The 26,371-nt window shown below is 44.5% G+C and overlaps 1 protein-coding gene across 1 annotated transcript in view; it reads right to left on the reverse strand.

The window, feature by feature from the left end:
• Positions 1-751: 751 nt before the first annotated feature.
• Positions 752-26,371, reverse strand: part of PFN2 (profilin 2) — a 62,609-nt gene continuing 36,989 nt past the window's right edge. The window contains exons 2-3 of the mRNA XM_075340764.1: positions 6,564-6,756; positions 752-3,671 (exon numbers count right to left, since the gene is read on the reverse strand). Of these exons, the coding sequence (XP_075196879.1) occupies positions 3,574-3,671; positions 6,564-6,756 (291 nt within the window). The 3' untranslated portion in view covers positions 752-3,573. The remainder of the gene's footprint in view (positions 3,672-6,563; positions 6,757-26,371) is intronic.

A 26,371-nucleotide genomic window follows, 5' to 3' on the forward strand; every position in this document is an offset into this window, starting at 1 on the left:
TCACGGCACACGCAGGGACACGTGCGTGTTTTACACGCCAGTGAAAAACGTCAGCGTTTTTCACTGACGTGTGAAACGGGCCTAATACGGTAAACCTGCACATTTTAGAGTGGCCTTTTACTGTGGCCAGCCCAAGGCACACTTGTGCAATAATCATACTGTCTGATCAGCATCTTGATATGCCACACCTGTGAGGTGGATGGATTCTCTCAACAAAGGAGAGGTGCTTACTGACACAGATTTTCACATCTGTGGACAATATTTGAGAGAAAAAAGCCTTTTGTGTACATAAAGCTTCAATGCTAAAGTTCAGCTCATGAAAAATGGGAGCAAAAACAAAAAAAGGTGTTACATTTATATTTTTGTTCAGTGTATAAAAGTAGAAATTAGTAGTGATTTGCAACACTCTGTAAGCCTACAGTCTAGTTGCATGGTAACACTGACCTGGACCCAAAGTTCGTACCTTCGAGCTCTCCCTGTGCAGTTCGACTTCGCACAACAACATCTGTGCAACATGATGCACAGGTAACATCACACAAGCCTTTACAAATCAAAAAGGTCGTGCCAGGGGTGCCAGAAGGTAAGAGTTCACTTGAGAGTTCCAAGAAGAGTTCCAGGAATCTTTAGCTATAAGAAACTAAAAAGTAGTAAACTATAGAACTATAGGAGATTCGATGGAATAAGCACATATTACCAGCCCAGAAAAAAAAAAAAAAGAAAAAAGAAAAGAAACCACACAAGACAACCACCATTTGGTTGGAATAAATTTTAATTTCATCTGTCTGTAAACAAGGTGTTTTAATAGTTTATGGCATTTTTTTAAATGCATATTAAATCAGATGAGTTAGACTGTATCCCAGATGTAACAAAAGTGCAGGGAAAGATATGGACAAATTAACAAGAATGTGTACAGTTTTTTTTTATCTTTTATATGATACACAAGACAAACGGAAGCAAAATACTAAAATGTCTTTACAGAAGTGCCATTCCAGAGGAAGTAAGACCTTGTGTCAGTTAAAACCCATCTCACAGCTTGGTTTTGTCATATGGCACAGAATACATATGAAGCTATCACAGATACAGCCAGGTTCATTCTAAAGAATGCCATCTACTATTCTTTAGTACAAAGAATTCATATTTTTCCCCATTTATTAAAATAGACAGTGAGTAGTGAATTTAACTGACAACCAGGTTATACACGCTTCAAATAATACAAAGGATAATGTACTGAACTGATTCTGCAGCAAACCTTCTTCAATTGTTAATTCGCTGTTACGGTTATCAGCAGCACTATTGCAAACTACCAACCCTTTAAAAAACTATGAACAGAATAAAGCAGCAATGTCATTGTTGTTCGGAGAGCCAGCCAAAATAAGAAAATAAGCTGGAGTACGTCACTACAGCCGGCAGCTCCTTCTTTAAAATGGACCAGTCATGAAGTGAAGGCGGCCATGTTGTAGCCTGGACCAATGTTTAGATGAGCTCAATGGGAAAGAATTGCATCACAGACGCATCGCAATGTAACCATTTCCCGGTCAAGTACTCAATACTGATGCAACCCACAATAGAGCTCCTTATAGTTTGCGACTGGCTTGCTTTAAGATACATTAAGCCTTTAAGTGCTTGGGAAATACGTAGCTGCAATTGGTCCTATGAACAAAAAATATACCACAACATTGTACATTATTAAAAGGGTTTAATCACAATATTCTCTAATTGAAGAAAAAAAAACCAAAACCCTAAAATCTTAGCTAGCTGATCAAGAGCCTGTCGACGGCCCCTTCAAAAATGAAGGATTTTATATTTGTAGTGTTAAATGGAAGAGGTCAAATAGCTTTCTTAGTTTTATTTGAAGAATGTAAAAAGTTCTTGCAGTGTACAGCAGGATCTTCGATCAGCCAACGTCCACTATAAATCTTATGTGGCAGACAGGAAAGGCAACACTGTCATTTACGCTAATGTCACAAGATCACAACAGAACTAAACAATAGGATGGATATTTCTAGGAGGGAAAGGGAGACCAGAAAAGACTTGAACATTGTGATAGCGGGTCATTGCCTGCCATGTCTAATGCTTACAATATAGATCCAGAGAGAGAAATAAGTTATAAATATACCCCCATCTCTTCCTTCTTACAGGTCTAAATGCAAGACCCTCTTATATTGGTGCTTCTATATCCTCACGTTCGCTTCCACATCCTTGACAAACCTGTGCTGTGCCGCAGTGCTGGGTGTAAGAGCTTGAAATTGGAGCTTAGTGTTAAGAAAAAAAAAAGGGACAGATTTCCCCGCATCTCAACCATGATGAAGGAATAAAGGTTAACAAATGGCTTTAAACTCTTAAAAAAAAAAAAAAAATGATTTGGCATATACTAGTGTGGAATAAAAGGGTGTAACCGAGTTATTGCACTGAAAACACATCCCTCCGAGTACCGCGGTCAATGCCAAACCGGTAACGGCAGCACCATGACCTGCACTTATAATATAGGGAGGGATCAATCAGGAACACCAAAAAGAATAAAAAGATACAAAAGTAGTGAGAAAGTGGACCTAGAATTTAGTGTATGTCTGTAGGTATTTCCACCTGTGTTTGAGCAAAGGAAGACTAAGCTGAGCTGTGTGTATGCTCAAACCACTCAAAAGGCAAGCCATCCAGTGGTTCATTAATATGCTTCATTTTGGAGCGTTTTTTTCTGTGCACTGCCATTCACCCCAGTATATAGATATATTACGGCCCATGTCTTGTTTCAGTCCTGCATAAGACGCTAGACCTGCGCTTACACCAAGCCTAGATGTCTTCCAAGACAACAGAAGCATGTGCTAAATATCTCATGCTTGTAGCAGAGCAGCACAAAATGGGAAAATCGCCTGGAGAACTGGGTATTCAATACATCGCCAATCTCTTTACCAGTTTATAATAGAATCAAGTATTGGTATTTTAGAAGAGAGGACTGAAGGTTTCTTAGCTGAGGTACAACTTGTGGCAAAGTTTACATTCGGTACTCAAGTGGTCTTGAACTGGGACCCACGTCCACAGTTTACTACAGAAATCCCAAATACAATGTGACAGACATTATGATACGAAGAAAGTTGGATGACGAGTTCTTTAACACATTGAAAGCCACAGTTCACATTATGGGACTACAATTAGATCATGGGTGGGAGAGGACATTAGCAAGGGGCTAATGGATGAACATAAGACGAATTGTACCCATCACCCACAGCCTGAATGACGGGGGAGACAGCGAGTGCTGGCAGGAGTTGCTGCTCAGTGGTAAAGCCTTTAGGAAGGGTGAAAGCAGTTAACAGAACAACCGCTTGGGTTGTCCAACTGTGGACATAATCTGCCATATTAAACTGAATTGCTTGAAAAGACAAACAAAAAGAAGAGAAAAAAAAAAAATAATAAACACTTTCCCCACTTAAATAGGGATACAAAGGAGACACAGGATCATCCCCCATCACCCCGGTTATTGCTAATAAAATTTCCAGATGAAAAGGATGCTTTGTTCAGACAGGAAAGTTTAGTAGCAATGTTTTTATTTTCCCCCTAGAATATAAGTTGGCCTAACAGCTAGAATCCCATATCTCTCAAATATTTTGCCATTGCAAACGCCTTTTTATTCAAGCCGCCTCCGTGGACTCCTTCTTTCCCCATTGCGAAGACCAAAACTGAAAGAGAAAGAAAAGTGGGTTAGAAAAATGGATCCTTTTAAAAGGAATTCGGTCAGCTGGTTTTTAATAGCAGATAGCAGAACCATGTAACGGCAGAGACTCGGATTCCACTTACTGGGCTGTTTGCTGCAGTTATGATAAAAATCAGTTTCCTCTGCTGCAGATCACTGTATAACCACACCCACACCACTGATTGCACAGTGCATCGGCAGAACGCTGCTAAACAGATCGCCCCCACCACTGAGTGACCGCTATATTTCTATATTATAATTCTATCATATACATGCATACGTACGTACGTGTATGATATACAGTGTTCATGAATATACCTGGCAGCAGGTCTACTAGTGATAACAATGTTTCTCAGCAGGAGATTAATAAAAAAGTACAGCAAGCAGCCAGTGACACTGATGGAATCAGTATCTATCATCCTGCCCTCAGATTAGGTGTTAAATCCTATAAATTCACATATAGGCCTGTGCACTATATGCATGTACAACTGAAGGCACGTGGACAGCAAACTGACCAATATAAACCTACAATATGGGCAAATTGACACAAGATTTTTCACAGACCAAAACCACAGCATACACAAATCTGATCTGTTTTACGTCGATAACAGCACTTAAAATAGCCGATAACTCCTGCATACATTGGACTATGCTCTATGTAACCGTAACCATACACACAGTAGACCCTATAATAAATGTTTAACATGGGGGTAAAGTTATTATCTGTATGAAAATGCTTTGCTTTAAAATGACAAATTTTAGAATACATAATAGTCTTGTAGCAGGAAAGTTGGACAAGATTCTGCAGCCACTATTTTTGGAACACGGAGCGTCAGTTACAGATGAACATGGTGGCTCCGCTCTAGTACTCAATTTATTCTATTGAAAGGGGGAGTTAAAAAAAAAAAAAAAAAAAAAAAGCACCCTCTGGCAGACTTAATTGGAAACTGCCTTTGACAAAAGAAAAACGTGGTAAAAACACATGCATTTGATGCGTTTGTCAGTGCGTTTTTATTTTTAAAGGAGAAACAGAACACAAGATAGAAATAAACAAACAATAGCTTGATAGAGGGGTAGCTAACTTTGTTGGCTGTGGTTTTTTTTTTTTTTTTTTAACCAAATAAAAAAAAACTGCAGTGGCAGTAGTAATGAGTTAATGGCAGCTCACAGTAGCCATTATGTCCTAGATTATTGATGGCAGTCATCAGACCCCGTCTCATTACTAATCTGTAAGTAAATAAACACCTCCAAAATCTTTTATTTAGGATACCTTAAAAACACCCTCTTTCCCCACTTTATTAACCCCTGAACACCCCAGCAGGTCCAAAGTAATCCACACGACAGCAGACAGAGCTGTGCGATGAGAATGAACGCGAGTGACATTCGTGCTGCGACAAAGGCAGTAGTATGGGGCCCACAGCTGTGACGTCAGCGGTTCACCTAAGTTCATTCTCCCGTCTGTCACAGCCCGATTTGCTGTCACAGGTGGAGGACTCCAGTTGTGAACAGAAATCACCTGAGTGACGGCATCGCTGATTACACTGCTCACTTCAGTCACTCAGGTGATTTGCTGTCACAGGTGGAACTCCAGCTGTTGCAGCAGCTAACCTTTGTGATATCACTGCTGATCGCACGACTCACTTCAGTTGCTGCGTGGAGCTCACAGCAGGCAGTCTTGTTCTATAGCGCTTGCTGTGTCAGATGTAGCAGTGCTGGAAGAGTCGTGGGACCTCGTGTGGATTACATTGAACCTTGAGGGGTGTTTGGGGGGGGTTAATAAAGTGGTGAATGGGGGGGTGGCTTTTTTGTCTTATTTCAAATAAAGGATTTTTTTGATGCTCGTGTTTATTTTACTTTGACTTACAGATTAGTGATGAGGTGGTGTCTCAGACGCCTGCCATCACTAATCTAGGACATAATGGTAGCCCACAGCAGCCCCTAACTCCTTATTACCCCAATTACCACAGCACCAGAGCAATCGGGTTGAGCCGGGAAAAGTCCCGGGACTGTTGCATGTAATTGATGTGGCAATTCGGGCAGCTGCTGGCTGATATTGGGAGCCCCCCAGCCTAAAAATAACATGGGTCGCCCCAGTCTGAGAATACAGGCCCCCAGTTGCGAGGCTTTATCTTTGTTGGGTATCAAAATTGGGAAGGACCACAGACCAATTTTTTTAAATTGTTTATTTTACTGTAAGATATAGACTCGCCCACCAGTGGCTATGATTGGTTGCAGTCAGACAGCTGTCAACCAGCGTGTGGGCGTGTCTGACTGCAACCAATCATGGGCGTCCAGTGGGCGTGGGAAGCAGTGAATATGAAATTAGGCTAATGAGTGGCCGGCACTTTCAGAAGCAGAAGATGCTGTGACAGCCGTGCTGGTGATCAGTGAGTATGAAGGACAGACAGAAAAAAAAGTTGGTAACCTGCGTTTGTTGACAAAAATTCATCCAAAACGCAACCAAAATGCAGTGCAAATGCACAGTAAACACTTTGGTTGCGTTTTAAACACACCTCATTTATTTCAATGGGTGGAAAAATGTTCAATTTTGACAAAATATTTATCAAACAAAACGCTGCTGAGAAAAAAAAAAAAACAAAAAACAAAACAAAACCAAAAAGCACTGAGCATGGAGTTTGATTTATCATAGACTTTGCTGTGGAGCAAAATGCATGCATTTTGTCACTGACCATGCAATTTAAAACGCAACCAAAATGCAAGAAAAAAAAAAAAAAAAGCAACGTGCGCACATGGCTTTGCTGAAACTTGGAACGTGCGCCTCTTTATGCAACAGGGACCAGGGATAAAAAGGAATTTCATAGACCACATGACAAGAATACCCCAAAAAGACCACAGAGACAAGTGGAGAGAGTCTCACCTCTGACAGCTCTGCCTACAGCAATGTTGTATGTTGGTTCTCCACCTTGACTTTTTGTCCTGATGTCCATTGTGTAATCATTTTCAATATACAGGCTGTCTCTGATCACCGAGCATTTCTTTCCTCCAACAGTTAGACCATTAGTGAAGAATCCTTCTCTGTCCTTCCCTATCAGAACATCTATTTCAGCAGGCTGGAGTTTAAGGAGGGGAAGAAAAAAGAAAAAAAAAAAAAAAAAAAATTATATTAATTTTTGGTATGTAGTACAGTCCGTCACACAAGAATAAGGTAGCATTATAGTGACCACAGCTGCTTGTTTAGTCAAGGCAGGCACACGGCCACGTCTTCCAGTTCGAGAGATGAGAAAAACGCATTACATTTATTTGCTGCAGGAGAAAGGTCAGGCAGGTCATAGGCAAAGTCAGGGGGGGGGGGGTAGGTAATGGTGGTGGTAATGAAATATATTATATATACAAACAAAAAACCACATAAACACAGAATACCAAACAGGTTTTACACGGCCAACTTTATTTAGATGAGAATCCCGACAATTTATTGAATGAATAAATAAAAATTAAGCAGAAAAACATCTGCGGTCGAATGAACAACTTGGATTTCCATTTCAAACAAAGGGCCGATTGATTGTGTGGCCTTTTCACATGAATGTTGGGGCAAAAAATGTTTAGAAATCCATGAGTAAAATACTGGGCAATCACAGGTTCTGGCCACACTTTTTTTTTGCTGTTGGGGTCCGAGTTACATAGGTTGGGGAAAAAAAAAAAAAAAAAAAAAAAAAAAAAAAAAAAAAAAAAAAAACCACACAAACACCCTAGGTCCATCTAATTCAACCTTCCTCCACCAATTATACATTTTGTCATTAAAGGGAACCAATCACCAGGATTTTCGTATATAATCCAAGCCAGTGCTATACTGGCACTATCAGGCTGATTCTCTACATACCTGTAGTGGTCAGCTCGGGTGTTCAGGTTTTGAAATCCAAAAAAGTAAAGTTAATAAAATGAGCAGCTTGTTGAGTGACAGTTGCACTGGAGCAGATCACATTCATAGTTAGCCCCTCTCCGTTAGAATTAGCATAAGCATTATACAAATGATTCACTTTGTTGCAGGACCTGTGGTGAGGTCATACCCATGTGACCTGGTATCCAGCTTTGGTGGCTGAGGCCCCGCCCCTTCTGGTCACATGGGTATGACCTCACACAGGTGCTTCCAAAGTGAATCGTTTGTATAATACTTAGAATTAGCATAACAGGGGGAGGGGATAACTATGAATATATTATCTGCTCCTGTGCAACTGTCACTCAACAAGCAGCTAAATGAAATAAAGTTCACTTTTTTGGATTTCAAAACCTAAACATCTGAGCTGACCGCTACAGGTGTGTAGAGAATCAGCCTGTTAGTGCCAGTATAGCACTGGCTTTAGGTTATATACGAAAATCCTGGCGATTGTTGGTTATAAATGATTTAAAAAGGGAACCAATGTTGTGTGTACTGAGGAACTTATGTAGTCTTTTTTTTTTTTTTTTATTTTTTTTTTTAAAAGCCGTTATAGTATCTGCCATTACTACCTCTTGTGGTCGGCATTCCACAGTCCGACTGTTCTTGCTATAAAGCACTCTTTCCTATTTAGCTGCCGGAATCGCTTTTCTTCCACTCGCAGTGAGTGCCCCCTGGTCCTTAGTATTGTCTTTGGAAGGAATAAGTCATGTGCCAGTCCTTTATATTGACCACACATGTATTTATACATATAAATGAGATCTCCTGAGACACCTTTTTTCTAAGCTAAAACAAAGTTCTCACCTCTAATGTTCCAGTAATATTAAGCACATAAAAACCTACTTAAACCAGGTATGCGCTTACAAGACGCCAGAGACCAACACACAGCGCAGTACATAGACTCCGCTTATAGTCAAATGTCACAAAACTAATCATTGAGGCCATCCTCTGAGCCATTTGAATAATTGGACTGCAGTAAAGTCCCTCCATCCAGAAGTAAATCACACTCACAGCCCATAAAGTCCAGTCCAGCCCATTGCCAATCACAGGGAGAAATTGATGCAGAATCTAGGACTGCAGTCCTGACCCACACATCAGGTCTAGGGAATGAGCAGTCAGAATTTACTCCTACAAATGATAATGTGTTGGCAGGAAAAAACTGCAGATAAGTGAGTTTTTTACATGTGTTTTGGTTGCAGACTCCCCCCCCCTCCACACACACACTCACACGTTACTGTGTAGAAATACATGCAGCTGACATGCTCATGTCAGGAGAGTATGCGGCCGTGACGGGTGACAAGACTCGTGTGAGATACGTGCAAGTGTGACTATGCCAGATAAACATGTTATGGGAGGGAGGAGATCCTGAAATATAATACCTAATCACATGTTATGTTGTTGAGTCTGCACTACTTCATCCTCTTAGGGTACTTTCACACCTCCGGTTTTTCTTCTGCGGCACAGTCCGGCACTTTGCAGGAAAATCGCAACCGGTTTATTTTGCTGCCGGTTGCGATTTTCCTGCATAGACTTTAATTAGTGCCGCATGGCCTTGCGTTCCATCCGGTTTTTGCCGCATGCGGCAGATGTAGCCGATGCGGCGGCCGGATGGAACGTTGCCTGGCACGTTTTTTCGTGCGGCAAAAAAAAAAAAAAAAAAAAAAAAAAACACGCAGCGCGCCGCATTCGGCCGATGCGGCGCATCTCTCAATGCATGCCTATGGCGGCCGGATGCGGCGCGATGCGGCAAATACCGCATCCGGCCGCCGCATGCGGGTTTTGCCACTGCGCATGCTCAGTAGCATGCCGCAAGCGGCAAAAACCGGGCGGGCCGCATGGGAAAAACTTATGCAAAGGATGCGGTGTTTTCACCGCATCCGTTGCATAGCTTGCACAGCCGGATTGAGCCGCAGGGCTCAAGCCGGATGTGTGAAAGTAGCCTTATATGGTTCAGAAAGAAGGAGGGAAGAAAAAAAAAAAACCCTCAGATTTGAGCTGCAGCATTGACTTAAATGGGGCTGAGTGCAATGTGAGATTTTATCACATTACACTCGTGAGAGTGATACGCAAGTGTAAGGCTGGGTTCACACATAGCGACAGCGACGTCGCTGTTAAGTCACCATTTTCTGTGACGTAGCAGCGACCTTGTATGTCGCTGTTATGATCGCTGCTTAACTGTCAAACACAGCGACGCAGCAGCGATCATAACGTCGCTACATGTGCAGAGAGCAGGGAGCTGCGCACACTGCTTAGCGCTGGCTCCCTGCTCTCCTAGCTACAGTACACATCGGGTTAATTAACCCGATGTGTACTGCAGCCACATGTGCAGAGAGCAGGGAGCCGGCAGCGTGAGAGCGGCGGACGCTGGTAATGAAGGTAAATATCGGGTAACCACCTTGGTTACCCGATGTTTACCCTGGTTACAGCTTACCGCAGCTGCCAAATGCCGGCTCCTGCTCTCTGCTCGCTTAATTTCGTCGCTCTCTCGCTGTCACACACAGCGATGTGTGCTTAGCAGCAGGAGAGCAACAATAAAAAAACGAACCAGAGCTGTGTGTAACGAGCAGCGATCTCACAGCAGGGGCCAGATCGCTGCTCAGTGTCACACACAGCGAGATCGCTAATGAGGTCACTGCTGCGTCACAAAAACCGTGACGTAGCAGCGATTTCGGTAGCGATCTCGCTGTGTGTGAAGCACCCCTTACTGCCCTTATACAGATAAAGAACAGAAGAGAACGCTGGAGCATTGTTTTCCAATCTCACAACATAAACACGCCTAAGGTATTCTGAAGAAAGCATGGAGCTTCCATAAACCATAAGCCAAACATCTGCAAAGCATCAATATGACAGAGCAGGACAGGAATCCCAGGCATGAGCCAACTTAACCTTTAGTAGGTAACGGAGAAATGCACTGCAGGTTTCAGACGCAAACCCCCATCTGACTACAGAGTTCCAAAATCCTGTGAAAAATTACTCACTTGTTACAGAAGATCAAAAGTAGTCTCTCTGAAATTATACAACTTTTCCCTGACTGATCACAACCTAAAACCACATGCATATTGCATTGCTGCGGTTAATTAGAATGTGCATTTCATTTTGAGGAAAAAAAAAAAAGCATATGGCCAGCTATTCACCACATTGGAGGAAAATGAGCCAGTGAGCGCTGTATTACTGCAATTACTAATTGCAATGATTGGCTAATAGTGTCCCTACAGTACAACAGTACTGGTGCTCCCCGGTATCAGCATGAGCTGCTCCTCTGGACTCCAGCTGAGGGACAGTTGTTTTTTTGGTACAAGACAATGTTCCTATCCTCTACATAGAATGTGATTTACAGCTAGTCAGTTTATGCAATGATTTGCACATCTATTACTCTTACCTTTACTTTAAAGAGTAACTTTTCTTTTTAATATCTAATTATCTTGTGTACTACGTTTATTTTAATACTATGTATGGGACTTTTCCTGTCTGGGCCTCTCTACTCCTAACATCAGAACTCTGAAAAGGGAATCCTATGCAGACTATTGACTATATAGTGTAGGGAGCTTTGCTGAGCAGCAGTTCAAAGCAGCTTCAAAAAAAAAAAAAAAAAAAAAAAAAAAAAAAAAAGGCAAATGAACAGCTCTGCAGCACAGTATTGTAGAGACTAGTTACTCTTAAACCTGTTCCTGAGGTAGAATGTAATTGCTTGTCCTACGTAAGGTCTCCATGTTTGGAGTAGGCTCAGGAGCGGATCTTAAGCAATACCTTGCACATGTCAGCTGTATATATGCAAATACCAGCAGCGACTGATCACACCTTTGAAATGATGCTATCCATCACTGACCCGCATCTGCTCTCTTCATGTGCTATTTATTAACCCATACTTGAAAACACCATACAAAAGCTACAAATTAGAGAAAAAAAGAAAATATATAAAACACACACCCAAAGAAGTACAATATTTTGATTTATTTTTATTGCATGTTTGGTAAAATGGCATCAAAACATCAGCTCACCGTGCTTACACAGCTCCTTGGTGAGATGGGCTGCAGTCAGACATGTACACCTCTAAGGCTACTTTCACACATCCGGTTTGAGCCCTGCGGCTCAATCCGGCTGTGAAAACTATGCAACGGATGCGGTGAAAACACCGCATCCTTTGCATCAGTTTTTACATGCGGCCGGTCCGGTTTTTTCCGGTTGCGGCATGCTACTGAGCATGCGCAGTGGAAAATACCGCATGCGGCGACCGGATGCGTTTTTTTCCGCATCGCGCCGCATCCGGCCTCCATAGGGATGCATTGAAAAATGCGCCGCAGCGGCCGGATGCGGCGCGATGCGGTGTTTTTTGCCGGAGCAAAAAACGTTGCAGGGTACGTTCGATCCGGCCGCCGCATCGGCTAAATCTGCCGCATGCGGCAAAAACCGGACCGAACGCAAGCCCCTACGGCACAATGCGGCACTAATGTAAGTCAATGCAAAAAAAAACCGCAATCGGCGTTACAAAAGCCGGTTGCGGTTTTTCTGCAGAACGCCGTATTGTGCCGCAGAGCAAAAATCCGGATGTGTGAAAGTACCCTTAGGGTACCCTTTCCGGCCGCTGCGGCGCATTTTTCAATGCATCCCTATGGAGGCCGGATGCGGCGCGATGCGGAAAAAAACGCATCCGGTCGCCGCATGCGGTATTTTCCACTGCGCATGCTCAGTAGCATGCCGCAACCGGAAAAAACCGGACCGGCCGCATGTAAAAACTGATGCAAAGGATGCGGTGTTTTCACCGCATCCGTTGCATAGTTTTCACAGCCGGATTGAGCCGCAGGGCTCAAACCGGATGTGTGAAAGTAGCCTTAGGCCCCTTTCACATTGCGCTTTTACATATGTTCCGTGGTCCCGTCGGGGCATCCGTCTGAACCGCCCCTCCCCGCAAAACGAGTTTCGGACGCACTCGCCGACTGGGCCATTGACTATAATGGGGCAGACTCCGTTAATGTGCGCTTTGTCTTGCACCATTTTTGCACATATAGGTTTTCTGCATGCGGACACCAAAACGTAGTAGACTACCTAGAAGTTCACAAGTTCCGGCCGTATCATCCTCAAGTGGAAAAACTGTGTCTAAGACGTCTCTCCGGAGCCTCCCATTCTGAAGGATTCAGTCCTGGATAGTCTTATGAACAGGAAATCCAGCACTTTTTGGCTTTCAGGCCGCCGAACATTACCTCCTGTACCCGGCTTCGTAGTCTTTTCTACCTTAACCCCCATGGTATCTGACAGCTCCCTGCAGGTCCTAAAAAGTAGTATCTTTCATTTTCAGGCCCTCCTCCTGATTCTGACAGTCATAATCCTCACCTAAGGGTCTGGGAGAGAAGTATGGGTCCTCTCCTGAGGTAGAGACCGATACTTTAATGGGGTGTGGCTACCCTTCTTCAGGGCCAGGCCCTTGAGGGTACGGTGTGAGAGGAGGCTTGAGAGAAATGTACTTCACGCACTAGATTTGATCTGCTGATAAAGGAAGGATATTTCTCCCTGACCACCTGATCAGTGTAGGGGTGACAGCTTTTTACTATGGGAAGACGGGAGTTTTAGCGCACGATACACTTGCAGTTGCAGCTAGACGTTTTCTCCTTTTGGGGACATCACCCATTATGCACTCCTACCTTAGGAGGTCTTCAAGCCAAGCACTTACATGTGAGTGCGAGACCCCAGCTCCATAATCCCCTATAGGCAACTCCTCCTCCGACGGTCCAGATAGGTCTCTCCATGAGAAGGCCAACCCATTGGTGCTGCAGTGGGGATGAAACAGCGCGTGCGTTCCAGGGTGGAACAAATATTCCCAGAAGTCAGTCATCGCGGCGTGTGCTGGTGATGTCACTTCCTGCACGCCATAGTCACCGCACCATAGCAAGGGAGGGAGGTACCGGGGAGCTCAAGGAAGCCCCTGGCGTGTCGGCCATACTCCGCTTTACCCAGTGTGAGGTGGAAGGAGAGCAGGCATATCCCAAATCGAGGGGACACAGGAGCAGCGATTGAGGAGGGGGGAAGCAGAAAGCTCCAGCCTCAGCTGCACGGTGGCAACAAATTGTTCTCCTTTCCCACAGTACTCTAGTCACCGGCCACAGAGCACCACAGGTCCTCTTCGTGTCACAGTGGGGACAGGAAACAACACTGGTGAGGGTAGGGGTTTTTTTTTTTTAACCTCTGTTTCCTGTCCCAATTAGGGCGTGGCGTTAACTCCTGAGGTGCTGTCGTGGAGGGCGACTAGAGAAAACCTGTTAGGGCTGCTTCTCACTTGCGAGTTTCTCGCAGTAGAGCAATGCGAGAAAAACTCGCATTGGAATCGGTCACATGTTAGTGAATGATTCAGCTCTCATCTGCGATTTTTTTCTCAGTCCAAATCGGACCGAGAAAAAAAAATCGCAGCATGCTGCTTTTTTGCGAGTTTCTACTGCGAGTTTCTCCAATGCAAGTCTATGGGAGCGTGTAAATAATCGGAAGTCACGGGACGGCACTCACACCATCTTAGTGACATCCGATTTTCTAAATACATTTCTCGCATGTTTCCTAAAACACTGGAAACGAGCGATGTCTCCCAATGTCTGTCAATCACTATTCCCTGTCAGTCGGTCTCTCCCTCTCGGTCTCTATTCTCTCTCTGTCGGTCCGTCACTATCTCTGTCCCTCTCTCACAGTCTGTCGGTCAGTTTCCGCCCCTCTCTCATACTCACCGTTCCCCGATCCCCCGGTGCGGCGCTGCACGGCTTTCTCACTGCTCCAGCGGCTTTTACTATTTTGAAAAAGCCGGCCGCTCATTAAACAATCTCGTATTCCCTGCTTACCCCGCCCACCGGCGCCTATGATTGGTTACAGTGAGACACGCCCCCCACGCTGAGTGACAGGTGTCACTGCACCCAATCACAGCAGCCGGTGGGCGTGTCTATACTGTGCAGTGAAATAAATAAATAAATAAATAAATAAATAATTAAAAAAAAATGGCGTGCGGTCCCCCCCAATTTTAATACCAGCCAGATAAAGCCATACGGCTGAAGGCTGGTATTCTCAGGATGGGGAGCTCCACGTTATGGGGAGCCCCCCACCCTAACAATATCAGCCAACAGCCGCCCAGAATTGCCGCATACATTATATGCGACAGTTCTGGGACTGTACCCGGTTCTTCCCGATTCCCGAAAGGATTTTTTCGGGCGTGTGTGTTTATTTACTGTAACTTACAGATTAATCATGGAGGGTGTCTCATAGACGCCTGACATGATTTATCTAGGACTTATTGGCAGCTATGGGCTGCCAATAACTCCTTATTACCCCGATTTGCCAACGCACCAGGGTAAATCGGGAAGAGCCGGGTACAGTCCCAGAACTGTCGCATATAATGTATGCAGCAATTCTGGGCGGCTGTTGGCTGATATTGTTAGGGTGGGGGGCTCCCCATAACGTGGAGCTCCCCATCCTGAGAATACCAGCCTTCAGCCGTATGGCTTTATCTGGCTGGTATTAAAATTGGAGGGGACCGCACGCCATTTTTTTTTAATTATTTATTTATTTATTTCACTGCACAGTATAGACCCGCCCACCGGCTGCTGTGATTGGGTGCAGTGTGACACCTGTCACTCAGAGTGGGGGCGTGTCTCACTGTAACCAATCATAGGCGCTGGTGGGCGGGGAAAGCAGGGAATACGAAATTGTTTAATGGGTGGCCGGCTTTTTCAAAACAGTAAAAGCCGCCGGAGCAGTGAGAATGCCGTGCAGCGCCGGGGATTGGTGAGTATATGAGAGAGGGCTGCTAACTTCAGTTACTCAGGAGATTAGCGGTCACCGGTGAGTCTTCACTGGTGACCGCTAATCAGGGCGCGACACAGACAGAGCCGCAGCATCACAATGAAGTCGGGTGAAGTTCACCCGAGTTCATTCTGACAGTGCGGCTCTGTCTGTGTCTGCTGTCAGCGGCCATGTAGCAGCGCTGAATGGCAGATTACATAGTAAAAAATACGCATTACACACGCATTACACACGCATTACACACGCTAGTAAAATCTCAGAAATAGCATCGCACTTGCGTTGCACTCGCACCTAACGTGAACTAAAATCAGCCGAGTTTTTTTCCGCCCAGTCGGACCGATTTTACTCGCATAGATGTGTTTCCACCCTTAGGGCTGCAAAAGTCTTGAGACTCTGGCGGAGGTTTACCTTCCAGCAGGACAACGACCCTAATCATACTGCCAGCGCTACAGAAATGGATTAGATCACAGTCCATACCTAAATCCCATTGAGAATCTGTGGCAAGACCTGAATATAGCTGTACAGACGCCTACATCCAATCTCACTGAGCTAGAGATATTTTGCAAAGAAGCATGGGCAAAAAATGTCAGCCTCTAGATATGGAAAGCTGGTAGAGACATACCCCAAAAGACTTGCAGAGAAAGGTGGTCCTACAAAGTATTGACTCAGGGGTCTGAATACCAATACACTTTAAGCGCTTAAGATTTAAATTAAGATATTTTAAAAAAAAAAAAAAAAAAAAAAAAAAAAAACCACAAAAAAAAAAACACAATGTATTGTTTCCTTTACACCGCACAAATGCTTATTACTAAGTGTTGGTATAGGACATAAAATCACCATAAGGCTATGTGCACACGTTGCTTTTTTTTTTAAGTGCAGAAAAGAAAAAAAAAAAAAAAAACGCACCCTCTGGCAGAGAGGACAATCGTAAACAATGAGTTTTGGGGGAAAAAAACGCATCTTAAACGCATGCGTTTTTCATGCGCTTTCCATGCGCTCTCTTCAGGTGCGTTTTTGACCACATGATCCAGCGACATGGCGTCTAGTACCCAGTGCCAACCTTCCTGCAGAGATGTGAGTGTTGTCCACGGGAGAACGCAGCTGCCCATGCCCACGATTTGGGTTCAGGCTGCTGAGGACTTGCTCTATTCTACCTGCAGAGAACACGCTCGTCCCCACAGCATAAATTGACATGCTGAGGCTCGGGAAGCTGCGCCACAGGTTGGTTTATTCTGTGGAGAAAAGAAGCACATTGGGCACAGGATTTCTAAAAATCCTTCCACTGTGCTTCTACTGCACAACGCAGCGTTATGGATGCAGGGTAAACTCTCTGCAAACCCTGGATTGTGGGCACACAGCCAAAAATGTGTCAATGGATGTCAAACATATATATAACGTCCCACCACCCTGCATATGCTAAGCTGGCGCCCTTTAGTGCCTTTCATGTGGCACTAAACGGTGCGTAGCTTTGTATTAAGCCAAAAAAAAAATAAATAAATAAAATTAAAATAAATGACGTGAGGTCCCCCTATTTTTGATAGCCAGCTAGGGTAAATCAGACAGCTGTAACCTGCAAACCACAGCTGACAGCTTCATCTTGTCTGGTGATCAATTTGGAGGGCTCCCCAAGCGTTTTTTTTATTTATAAATTAAAAAAAAAAAAAAAAAAAAAAAAAGAAAAGTGGGTCCCCCCACATTAGATCACCAGCCAAGGTGAAGCTGACAGCTGGGGTCTGGTATTCTCAGGGTGGGAAGAGCCATGGTTATTGGACTTTTCCCAGCCTAAAAATAGCAGGCCGCAGCCGCCCCAGAAGTGGTGCATCCATTAGATGCGCCAATCCTGGCGCTTCGCCCCAACTCATCCAGTTGCCCTGGTACGGTGGCAAACTGTAATAAATGGGGTTGATACCAGATGTGTAATGTCACCTGGCATCAAGCCCAGCAATTAGTGATAAATAAGAAATAACGTTTGGAACTCCATTCTATGTCTGAACTGGGTGCAAAAACCTAAAAAAAACATCACTAAGGGGAAATAAGGTATGCACACCAGTGACTATGTAAGGGGAATACATGAAATAGCAGAAACTGCTGTGTGAATACTGACATGAAAAATTCAATAGCTATATGTAAGAATGAAATGTGAAAAATGGAACCTGCATTACTGCCATGAATATATGAATAAAGAGAAATTTAGCTACTGAATTGATCAATGCAATAGAGCCCCAACACTACGCCAAAGTATTTCTCTACGTTGGGGTCCCTAGCTTGTGTGTGTCCTCTCATGCAGTTAAAAAACCTACCGTGTATGGGAGGCTGAGACCCAGGCTATATATACGATGTGGATTGGCAATACTTCTTAATAATAATAAGATACCCGACATAACTAATTTACAGTAATAGCAAGAAAAAAAAACAAAAAAACAAACAAATGTGAAAAAAATAAAAAAAAAATCACTCCCCAAAATATTCCCTCTTTTACCAATCCCCCCCCCCCCCCAATAAAAGGGTCCCTGTAATCCATTTTTAACGTCCGACTCTGGAGCTTCTAAAATATGGGGGGGGGGGGGCACGCTCAGGGAACGTATCCCCCATTTTCTAGGAGTGCAGACCCTCCATTTGAGCAGAGTGGGTGCAAAGAATCTGCACCCACCCTCCCCGGGTCAGCTGCAGAGAGAGAGCAGCAGCCAGCGTCATTTAAAGGGAACCTGTCAGCAGAAATGTCCCCTAAAACCTAACAGCTTCCCCCTCTGCAGCTCCTGGGCTGCATTCTATAAAGGTCCCTGTTATGATTGTGCCCACTTTCTGACCGAAAAAAAGTGTTTATAAAGTTGTACCTTTTTGGCTTCCGATTCTGTAAATCCGTCACGGGGGCGGGTTGCCTGATGGCCGTTATTCTGCCCCCTGGTCCTGTATGCCGCCTTCATCGCTGATTTCAATACTTCTGGACGCCGCCCACTGCTCCAGCCATCCCCGCGCATGCCCAGTGCCCATCTCTCGGGGATGAGCACTGTGCCCAGCGTCACCGCTGGTGACGTGCACGCAGGGTTAAGATTATGGGCGGTGCTGTGATGTTTATTCCTAAGCAACCGCCCATAATCGCGGGACCGCGCTTTCCCCCTCGGCCTGCTTCTTTCTGCGCAAGCGCGCTGCTGCTGACCTCACTTCGCCTCCTTCCCATCTTGCCCCGAGGCAGGAAATAGATGGGAAGAGCGCGGAGCAGTGACTACACCGAAAGCGCGGTCCCGCGATTATGGGCGGTTGCTTAGGAATAAACATCACAGCACCGCCCATAATCTTAACCCTGCGTGCACGTGACGCTGGGCACAGTGCTCATCCCCGAGAGATGGGCACTGGGCATGCGCGGGGATGGCTGGAGCAGTGGGCGGCGTCCAGAAGTATTGAAATCAGCGATGGGGGCGGCATACAGGACCAGGGGGCAGAATAACGGCCATCAGGCAGCCCGCCCCCGTGACGGATTTACAGAATCAGAAGCCAAAAAGGTACAACTTTATAAACACTTTTTTTCGGTCAGAAAGTGGGCACAATCATAACAGGGACCTTTATAGAATGCAGCCCAGGAGCTGCAGAGGGGGAATCTGTTAGGTTTTAGGGGACATTTCTGCTGACAGGTTCCCTTTAAGGCAGGAAGCCGACCTGACAACTGCTCTCTGCACATGTGACCGGCGTCTGCTGTGAAGGAGGAGGGGGCCGCGCGGGGGTGGGGGGGGGGTGGGGAATCAGCAATGTGACAGATATAGGGGCTACCGGGGGGAAATAGGGGGGGTGACCTGGCAGGGCCTGGGGAGCAGTTTTCTGTCGCATGTGTTATGGCACATGCGACAGAGGAATAGGGCGGCCGGTGCGCTGCTGTGAGTGCGGCAGTCTTGGATTTTCGGGAGGGGGTTGGAAGTCAGGGCGGGCACTTTGGCGACACCGGCTTTCCTGAACTTTGCCAGGAAGTGAGGGTCAACAGGAAACCTTTTGACCTCACTTTCAGGTAAAAATGCCTGCATTCTGTATGCCGATAAAGCATGCGGACCGCAACAAAAATGCAGCGAACTGCGGTGTAGCTGCGTTCTGACCCACATCATTGATTTCAATGGGTGGAGAACGCAGCTACAACGCACAAAAGTAGTGACATGCTGCTTTTTTATCCGCACAGATTTTTGGCATCCAAAACGCTGCGTTTAGAAACGCAGCGTGTGCATTGATTTTTCGGCTTTCTCATGGACTTTGCTGGGGAAGCTGAACGCATGCAATTTGCCACTGAAACGCTGCGGTTCTAAACGCAGCGTTTCCGCGGATAAAAACGCAATGTGTGCACACAGCCTAAAATACAATTAAGATGAAAGAAGGGGGGTGGGGGGGGATTTTGTGTGTTTGTAACATGAAATACTATGGAAGAGTTCACCGGGTATAAATTCTTTGCACTGTCAGTGTGATTGTGGGGAAAAATTAAAAAAAATAATAAAATACAACATCAAAATTAGGGGTGGATACATGTAAAGCAGAATACAATATAGGAAAACAGACTAAACATACTAGAAAGTTGTTCCCACTTACTGGTCTGAGTAAGGAAAAAGTAAATCCCATAAGACAGAGCGGGCCAGATGTGACCCGTGGGCTGCACTTTGCATAGTTCTGCCTTATGGCATTTACTTTTGCCTTACTCCAGACAAAAGACCACTAAAGGGCTGAAACCAGTTGACCATGGCCAGACCATGTCCTTGTCCGCCCGCTTCCTCCCGGTGACTGCTATCTGTATCTCTTGACTGAACATCTCTTGCAGCTTGGACTTCCACACAAGTGATGGTACAAAAACCTTTGTAATTAGAGACCAGATCACTTAAAGCACAAATAGTTATTTATTATGCTACGTGTGGAAGTAATAAAATCTACGTTGGTTTAACATCTACGGAGCTTAGGGTCTGAGTTAGAGGGCCTGTGAGGGATATGGAGGCAGCAAAGACAGCGACCAATGAAACTGAATTAAAAACTGTTCCCCGCCATTTCACGGATGTAACCCTAGGTCCTTCATGGTTAAAGGGATCGCATTGCTCTGTCTTCCTCGGCATCAGTGTGATGGTGGGAGGTGCTCGGCGTCCTTTGTTACCGGGGCCGCCTGGCACCTCCTCCCTCTTGATGGCTGGGTTGGGCGGTTGTGGACACGCGCCATGCAGTGCGCATGCGCTGCTATAGCGATTCCATGATTAGTCAATAAGTCTTGCAAGATCCAATGCAGTCACATGACTGGCTATTTAAAGTCTTCTTCCTGGGTCATTTACTAACCCGCCCTGAAGAAGCTGACAGTGACGCGAAATGTGCGTTGGAGGGGCATTGTACATGCGGGGGATGAGGTGTGAGGTGAATTAATCATGGGTAAGCCATTATGAATATTGAATTATTTATTAACCCAATGTCTGCCTCCATTGATTGTGGATGTCTGAATGGGGGTTATACCATAAACGCCTGTATCATTGCTATGATCCCTGATTGTTTGGACTACCTAGGATAATTTTTCCTGACCCCTGGCTCTCACATGCTTGTCGGTGTCATCCCTGATTAACATCTATAGCACTTTTAGTATTTTTCCACAATTGGTGTTTATTACATGCTGTTTTTAATCTTGAGATCAATAAAAAAAAATGTTTTTTGCCTATAAAACTCCTGTTCTTCATGGCTCTAACTGTATCCTCAAAATGCAGACAGTGGTGGATACATTGTTGGAAGACAGACCCACCAGATGTCACATCGCGTGTGCTGTATGAGAGTCCGTGCGCGGAGACAAGCAGTGTGCTGGGGGACTGGAGCAAGGGGTTTGTTTTCTTCACATGCATATGGGATGTTTACATGTATATAGGAGGGTATAAGGAGGCATAAATCATACAAAAGGGAGGCTGTGTGAGGGCTCACACTGTATATATATATAGGAAGCTGTGTGAGGGCGCACACTGTATATATAGGAAGCTGTGTGAGGGCTCACACTGTATATATAGGAAGCTGTGTGAGGGCTCACTGTATATAGGAAGCTGTGTGAGGGCTCACACTGTATAGGAAGCTGTGTGAGGGCTCACACTGTATATATAGGAAGCTGTGTGAGGGCTCACACTGTATATATAGGAAGCTGTGTGAGGGCTCACACTGTATAGGAAGCTGTGTGAGGGCTCACACTGTATAGGAAGCTGTGTGAGGGCTCACACTGTATAGGAAGCTGTGTGAGGGCTCACACTGTATAGGAAGCTGTGTGAGGGCTCACACTGTATAGGAAGCTGTGTGAGGGCTCACACTGCATAGGAAGCTGTGTGAGGGCTCACACTGCATAGGAAGCTGTGTGAGGGCTCACACTGCATAGGAAGCTGTGTGAGGGCTCACACTGTATAGGAAGCTGTGTGAGGGCTCACACTGTATAGGAAGCTGTGTGAGGGCTCACACTGTATAGGAAGCTGTGTGAGGGCTCACACTGCATATAGGGAGCTGTGTGAGGGCTCACACTGCATATAGGGAGCTGTGTGAGGGCTCACACTGCATATAGGGAGCTGTGTGAGGGCTCACACTGCATATAGGGAGCTGTGTGAGGGCTCACACTGCATATAGGGAGCTGTGTGAGGGCTCACACTGCATATAGGGAGCTGTGTGAGGGCTCACTGTATATAGGAAGCTGTGTGAGGGCTCACTGTATATAGGAAGCTGTGTGAGGGCTCACACTGTATATAGGAAGCTGTGTGAGGGCTCACACTGTATATAGGAAGCAGTGAGGGCGCACACTATATAGGAAGCTGTGTGAGGGCGCACACTGTATATAGGAAGCTGTGTGAGGGCGCACACTGTATATAGGAAGCTGTGTGAGGGCGCACACTGTATATAGGAAGCTGTGTGAGGGCGCACACTGTATATAGGAAGCTGTGTGAGGGCGCACACTGTATATAGGAAGCTGTGTTGGGGCTCATTGTACAGGGGGAGGCTATGAGGGCTCACTATCACTGTATATAGAGGCCATGAGGAGGATCACACTGTATATAGGGCATTATGTAGGTGATCATACTGTATACAAGGGGGCTATTAGAAAAGTTAAGTATGCTCAATAATAAAGTTACAAAATTAAAATAATTGCAATTAAATGTTAATATTGAGCACAATTAATTTCAGCATATTGTTTGAGCCCCCCCACCCCACCCACCAGTCAGTCTTTCACGATAGCCCTCAGGAAAATTAAATTGCCCAGCTTTACCATGAGGCATTAACCAAATTGCCTTATTACACCCAATGCCTATAATAATAAAAAAAATGTATATTATATATTGAGAGGTGATGAAAAAAATGCCAAGGTACAGATTTACATAATGTTTATTGAATTTGTAATATAAAAACTAAGGATATGAGTACATACCACAGTGCCCCGGGACGTAAATAAAAATTAACTATTTAAGTGCCAATTTTTTTGATTGTGAATATCTATGCAACAGGCAAAAAAAAAAAATTAAAAAAAAAAAAAATAACACTTTATTCTGCAGTATTGCATTGTGGCTATCTCAACATAAGAGATTTGATGAATGGTCCTCTGATATCAATAAGGTAAACCGCACTAGTCAATTCACAATAAAACACAAGTGCTACAAAATAATTAACCCAATGTGGACTACAATCCGCAGAATATTTCTTAGCACTCATTAAATGTTAAGATAAGAATGTAAGCCAGCATTACTCCTCTGTAAACTGAAATGTGATTACATTCCGTATTACTGCCCTCTAGTGGTGGAGATGTATGGCAAGGAGCACGATATCACTGCACGGCAAATACGGCCTTTGATGGGTAAAGTGAGGGAATTTGCCTTTAATGAAATTCAATCACCCACCCTTTACAGCAGATAATAAAAACACCTTATTATTCATCTTCTCCACAAATCCGCCATTCACTGGTGGCCAAATAACCAGTACCAAAGCATTTTTCTTTCCAGTGGTTTTTTTTTTATAAAAGTTATTTCAGTTCACAATGTACATTTTCTTCTATATAAAGATACAATAGAGAAACTAACTTCTCTTACCAGGGTCCCTGATTTTTTTTTTTACACAGGAAGCGCACTTTTCCTCCCAAAAATTTGCATCTTAGAATCTTAAAAGTAATTTACCAGGGGTGGAGGAGAGCGGTCACAAGAGGCGGGGAGGATAGGTGGGGGGGGGGATGCGGTGTCCACAGGGGCTGCGCAGTGTCTGCGCATGTCCATGAGTTGGCGCTTGCGCAGATGAGATCTCAGCTTGCTACGGGCACCATTTCTTTGAATCCTTCACAGCTGCTGCTGCTGCATCAGCTGCCCCAGCATGGCAGCCCGAGCCTCTGCTGCAGCCCCAGCATCGTTTACAGTTTCTGGAACACCTACCGCCCCTGCCGCCTATGACTACCCCACCATCTATGCTGCCCTCTCCGGTAAGCCACCACAAGATTACAAGACGGACCCCCATTTCCTCCCACCCCACCCTTTCTTGCTCTGAATGCAAGTCATAAAACGAAATATACGGTATAAGGAAAAAAAAAAAAAAAATTAGTGCTGACATTTTTTGAGACTTGTAAAAATGTTTGATTTCTGTTAATAGAGTTGTGTGAGAGCTTTTTCTTTTGCAGGGCAAAGCTGAATTTTTTTTTTTTTTTTTAAAAAAAAAAGGTGTACTTTTTCGGGACATCTGATGAGTGAAAAAAAACCTGGCATTTTGATTTTTCTTAATCTTTACCATATGGATAAATTAAAATTTATGTTTTGAGAGACTAGATTTTTACAAAACACGACAATAGCAAACATGTCTTGTGATTTTAACTCCTTCCTAACATATGACAATATCTAGTAAGTCATGGTTGGATAGTGGTTTCCCACTGATGATGTACTGGGTACGTCATGGCGGTGACGCAGGCACAGGAGCTGTGCCCGTGCGATAGCCGCTGGGACGTCTGCATACCGGACAGTCGAGCCCTGGCTCTCAACCAGCAGCGGCTCACATTTATTCTGCGCTCTATGCAGAGCACTTACACCAGAGATGGCATGGGAATTTTATCTGAATCATGTTTTTCAGATATTTACAACAGAAAATACACTGTAATGAGGCAGATTGAGTCACGTTAAACTCCCGTCTGATCAGTCATGCATAAAAGTGCAGTCAAACAAACACTTTTGAAAAGATGGAAACCATGGAACAGAGGCCAAATGGAGGAGTCCAGAGTATCTCTGCTTCATTAGCGAATAAGATTTAATCAGGGGTTTCACCTGAATCACGTATTTTGGAGATGTAGATGGAAAAAAAAAAAAAAAAAAAAAAAGAGTTTCTTGATACATTGCAGGTACTGGCTCACTCAGAAAAGAGGACACCAACTGTAAGGTGCATGTTATTTACTAAGGCTAGGTTCACATTTCCGCTAAAATGTATCAGTCACAATCCGCGGCTCTGGTAAACAACGGCATCCATTTAGCGGATTCCGTTGTGTCCCATAGACTTGTATTAGTGGCGGATTGCGACTGATTACCTCGTGTTGCATCCGCAGCGCCGCGGTCAGTCGTTTGACTGACCGCCGGGCGGAAGCAACGCAGAATGTAGCGTTTTTCTGGCCGTCAAAATTAACGCGCCACGCAGGAATCAGTCAAGCTTGTAATGGATGTCTATGGTGCTAGATTCCGTCGTAATCAGTCTTACAACGGAATCCAGCGCTGAATTCCGTCAGGCTTTACTGAGCATGCCCAGCATGTTTGGCACACCCACTGGGCTGTCCCAAACACAAACAGATCATGACTGATCCGTCAAAAAAAAACAAACAAAAAAAAAAAAAAACGGACGCATAGCGGATGTAACGGACGCGACTGATCAGTTTTTTCACAAAACACATCCGTTGCGTCAGTTAACATCTAAAAAACTACTGATCCGTTGCTGATGGACCTGACTGATTTAAAACAACGGAAATGTGAACCTAGCCTTATAGTTTTGCTTCACCTCTTACTGGTATAAAATGACACCTGTGGTGCAAATATATGCTCAATGCATCCATAGGAGGCGTTCATTGAGGGGTATAGTTTGCCAGAAAAGCCCAGCCCATTTTACATTTTTTTTTCATTTTCAAGGCTCAATGTTATAAAATTCTGTGAAGCACCTGGGGGTTCAAAGTGCTCACCAAACATCTAAATAAATTCCTTGAGGGGTCTAGTTTCCAAAATGGGGTCACTTGATGAGGGAGCTCCCCTCATTAGGCACATCAGGAGGGAGGGGGAGGGGGGGGTGTGTGTCTCCAAACACGACCGTGTCCTCTAATGATTCCAGATAATTTTATGTTCAGAAAGTAGAATGGTGCTCCTTCCCCTCCGAGCCCTGCCGTGCACCCTAACAATTGATTTCCACCACAGATGGGGCATTGTTGTACTCAGGCCCAATTGCACAACAAATTGTATGATGCATTTTCTCCTGTTACTCTTGTGAAAAAGCAAAATTTGGGGAGATCTATCTAATCTATATATAAAAACGCATACATACCTACAGTGGGTGCGGAAAGTATACAGACCTTAAAAATTTTCACTCTGTTTCAGTGCAGCCATTTGGTAAATAAAAAAAAAAAAAAAAACAACTCATTTTTTCTTATTAATGTACACTCCGCACCCCATATTGCCAAAAATTAAAAAAAAGAAAGAAAAAAAAAGTAGAAATTTTTGCAAATTTATTAAACAAAAAAATCCAAACCTGAAATATCACATGGTCATAATCATTCAGACCCTTTGCTCAGACACTCATATTTAAGTCACATGCTGTCCATTTCCTTGTGATCCTCCTTGAGATGGTTCTACGCCATCATTGTAGTCCAGCTGTGTTTAATTAAACTGATAGGACTTTATTTGGAAAGGCACACACCTGTCTATATAAGACCTCTCAGCTGACAGTACATGTCAGACCAAATGAGAGAGTCACGAGGTCAAAGGAGCTCAGAGACAAATTGTGGCAAGGCACAGATCTGGCCAAGGTTACAGAAGAATTTCTGCAGTACTCCAAGTTCCTAAGAG

Source organism: Anomaloglossus baeobatrachus, chromosome 3 (assembly GCF_048569485.1).
Source record: "Anomaloglossus baeobatrachus isolate aAnoBae1 chromosome 3, aAnoBae1.hap1, whole genome shotgun sequence".
NCBI lineage: Eukaryota > Metazoa > Chordata > Amphibia > Anura > Aromobatidae > Anomaloglossus > Anomaloglossus baeobatrachus.